The 3,574-nt window shown below is 38.2% G+C and overlaps 1 protein-coding gene across 1 annotated transcript; it reads right to left on the bottom strand.

The window, feature by feature from the left end:
- Positions 1-2,304: 2,304 nt before the first annotated feature.
- LOC127684247 (olfactory receptor 1020) lies at positions 2,305-3,258 on the bottom strand. The gene has a single exon (XM_052181202.1). It carries the CDS (start codon positions 3,256-3,258, stop codon positions 2,305-2,307), a length of 954 nt encoding a protein of 317 aa, XP_052037162.1.
- Positions 3,259-3,574: the final 316 nt, after the last annotated feature.

Below are 3,574 nucleotides of genomic sequence, written 5' to 3'. Positions count from 1 at the left end.
CTGCAAGTACTTCTTGATATCAGCAATACTATTGGGGTTTGGTGTCTGCAGATAGGATGGGTCCCAAGGTTGGACTGTCTCTGGATGGCCTTTCCTTCAGTCCCTGCTCTGTCCTTTGTCCCTGCATTTCCTTTAGATAGGAACAATACAGGGTTAAAGATTTTCAGATGGGTGGGTGGCTCCATCCCTTAACTGGGGAGGGGTTCCTGTTTTATCCCCACACTGTTGGGTATTTCACCTAATGTCATCTCCCTTGGGTCGTGGGAGCCTCTCTTCTGGGATTTTCTAGTGCTTCCCCACCAACATCATCCACCCCCCACTGCTACATAATTTTATTCATTCTCCTGGCCTTCTGGACTTCTGTCTCTTCCCATACTTGATCTTGCCCTCCCTTTTATCCTTCCCCTCCCCTCTCCCACCCAGATTTCTACCTCTGTCAATCTCCTGGGGGATTATGGTAATAAATTTGTTTCCTCTTCTAAAAGTGATTGAACCATCCACACTTTGGTCTTCCTTCTTGTGCATAGCAGCCTTATTTAAAATAGCCTGAAGCTAGAAACAACCCAGATATTCCTCAACAGAAGAATGGATAAAGAAAATGTGGTATATTTACACAATAGAATACTACTAAGCTATTAATAATGATGAGGTCACAAATTTTGCAGGCAAATGGATGGAACTAGAAAATATTATCCTGAGTGAGGTAACCCAGACCCAAAAGGACGTACATGATGTGTACTCACTGATGAGTGGATATTAGAACAAAAACTCCAAACGCCCAGGCTACAACTCACAGACCTCTTCCTTGAGGAGATGAGATAAGTGAAAGAGTGAATGTCTTTTAAATCTAACAAAAGCACCTGGGCTCTATTCATAGCTGAGTGCCCTATGAAGTGTCTACTTTTTGGATCTATGCCAGAATTAATCTGACCTATTGAGTTAATGCAATCAGCAAATCTTGAGTGTAAGACAGAATTACAAATTGGGCTTGTTTATAAAATGGGTAGTAAGCAAACTGGCCCTTAAAGATAACTTTAGCAGATACAATTTAATAAAATCTTTATTATTAGGAGAGAAGGAATGTAAGTATTTACAGTTTTCTCATCTTATAATACATAGTTATTTCTTCCTAATTTGTCCAAACAAATTTAGCTCCCACCACACACACACACACACACACACACAAACACACACACACAAATATGTCAGACAATTTAATTTGACAAATATTTATTGAAAACAGTTGTAGGCATTATAATCACAGTTAAAATACTGTAATTCTAGCTAGGCAGTGGTGGCACATGCATTTAATCCCAGCACTTGGGAGACATAGGCAGGCATATTTTTGAGTTTGAGACCAGCCTGATCTACAGAGTGAGTTCCAGGACATCCAGGGCTACAAGGAGAGAACCTGTCTCGAAGAAAAAACAACAACAACAACAACAAAAATACTGTAATTCTGACTTGAAAAAAAACATTGATAAATGAATTGAAAAGTGAACAAATTATCCCTTATTATTTCTGTAGCCCCTAATTAATATAACACCTGCCAAGATTACTTGTTCTGTCTTATTCAGGATAATAGACTGCAGAATGCATGGAACATGCTTTCATCTGCAGTCATTCAGTACTGTGCAGATCACTCAAAGTCTTGAATGTTTCCCTAAGTTCTAGGCATTTGAGCAAATGACAGTCCTCAGCTAACGTCCATGACTGGAACTGAACTCTGCTAAAAAAATGGTCTAACTTCAAATGATGAATGTTCATACTACTAACTACAGACATATAGGCCACTGTGGAAGTATATAAGTGTAGTTTAGGATGAGAACTACCAGAGCCTAGTTCTTAATGCATTCATGTTCCATCCTATCTGCCTAATTCTGCTTTCCTCCTGATACTGCATCCCAATAACCATTCTGAAAACAACATCTCTTTGTCTCTAAGTCAATCTAAGAAGCCAAACTTAATACATGCAAGAAAGAGACCTCAAATATACATAATAAAAATGCAAGTGTGTGTATATACACATACATATTGAAGCAAATTAAGTAATTACAATTACCTAAACATATAAACTGAAACTAGAGTGCATGCCAAATAATTTCCAACATTTATATACCCACACCTCCTCAAATATATACCTCCTCATAAGTACCCATTTAGACATATAAATGACACTACAAAATTAAGATAAGTATTATCTGAAATCATCAATGCTACCCCAGAGAATATTGTAAGAAAGTATGTTGTAAAAAAATTAAAAATACAATATAATCAGCATGGAATAAAACATATATGCTGGCCTCACAGCACACAATTCTGTAAGATTTTCTTCACTGCTTTCTTAACATCTTTATTTTTTAAACTATAGATGAGAGGATTAAGCATGGGAATCACTACTGTATAAAAAACAGAGACAACTTTGTCCTGCTCCATGGAGTAGCTAGAGGTTGGACGCAAGTACATGAAAAGAATTGTTCCAAAGAAGATGGTGACAGCCATGAGGTGGGAGGCACAGGTGGAGAAGGCTTTGTGTCTTCCCTCTGCAGAAGGCATCTTTAGTATGGCAATGAGGATGCACAGATAGGAAATGAGAACAATGAGAACACAGCTGATGACATTGAAACTGGAGAAGGCCATGATCACAATGCCATTAATGCGAGTGTCAGAGCAAGAGAGTTTGAGCAGGGGTGGGGTGTCACAATAGAAATGATTGATTTTATTAGAGCGACAGAAGGACAGTCTGAAAGTCATTCCTGTGTGGATGGCTGCATTGCCAAAGCCTGCTAGGAATGAAGTAGACACCAGCATGAAACAAATTCTCCTAGACATGAGAACTGGGTATAGCAGGGGATTCCAGATGGCTGCATAGCGGTCATAGGCCATCATGGCTAACAGGAAGCATTCAGTTCCCAAGAAGGAGCCAAAGAAGAAAAACTGAGTAGCACACCCATTGAAAGAAATTCCTTTATCCTCAGCCATGAGGTTTACTAGCATCTTGGGGGTGACAGAAGAAGAATAAGAGGCATCAACAAAAGAAAGGCTGCTGAGAAAGAAGTACATAGGTGTGTGGAGACAGCGGTCAATCTTAATCAGGGCCATCATGCCCAAATTACCCACCAGGGTCATCATGTAGATGATCAGGAACAAGGCAAAGAGGATACCTTGTAGGTCTGGATTGTCTGAGAGGCCCAAAAGGATAAATTCTGTCACTTCTGTGTCATTTTTATCTTGGATTCCTTTTATGGTTCTGACCATCTGTGCTGCAACACAAGAATTGTTAGAACACTGAATTAATTTCTAAGAATGTAGAGGATAGATGACAAAAATACTAACAAATGTAAAGAAGAAAACAAAAATACACACATAAAATTTTGATACCCACAAATTTTCACAGAATAGTGAAATATTAAGATCAGAGTGAAAAGCATTTGCCATTACATAATTGTCTATGATAAATGACCTTCAAAATTATAAATATTTATGTCCTGTACATTCAACTGAAGCAAAATTGAACATAACTTAACTCTATGACTTCTCTGTCTCAGTATATATAAAATAACTTAAAATATTA

The sequence above is a fragment of the Apodemus sylvaticus genome, chromosome 5, assembly GCF_947179515.1.
Source record: "Apodemus sylvaticus chromosome 5, mApoSyl1.1, whole genome shotgun sequence".
NCBI classification, from domain to species: Eukaryota; Metazoa; Chordata; class Mammalia; order Rodentia; family Muridae; genus Apodemus; species Apodemus sylvaticus.
This window is presented reverse-complemented; position numbering and strand designations above follow the sequence as displayed.

Excerpts from the sequence above, each read along its gene's own strand:
- LOC127684247 (XM_052181202.1), bottom strand. The coding sequence starts at position 3,258 with ATGGTCAGAACCATAAAAGGAATCCAAGATAAAAATGACACAGAAGTG.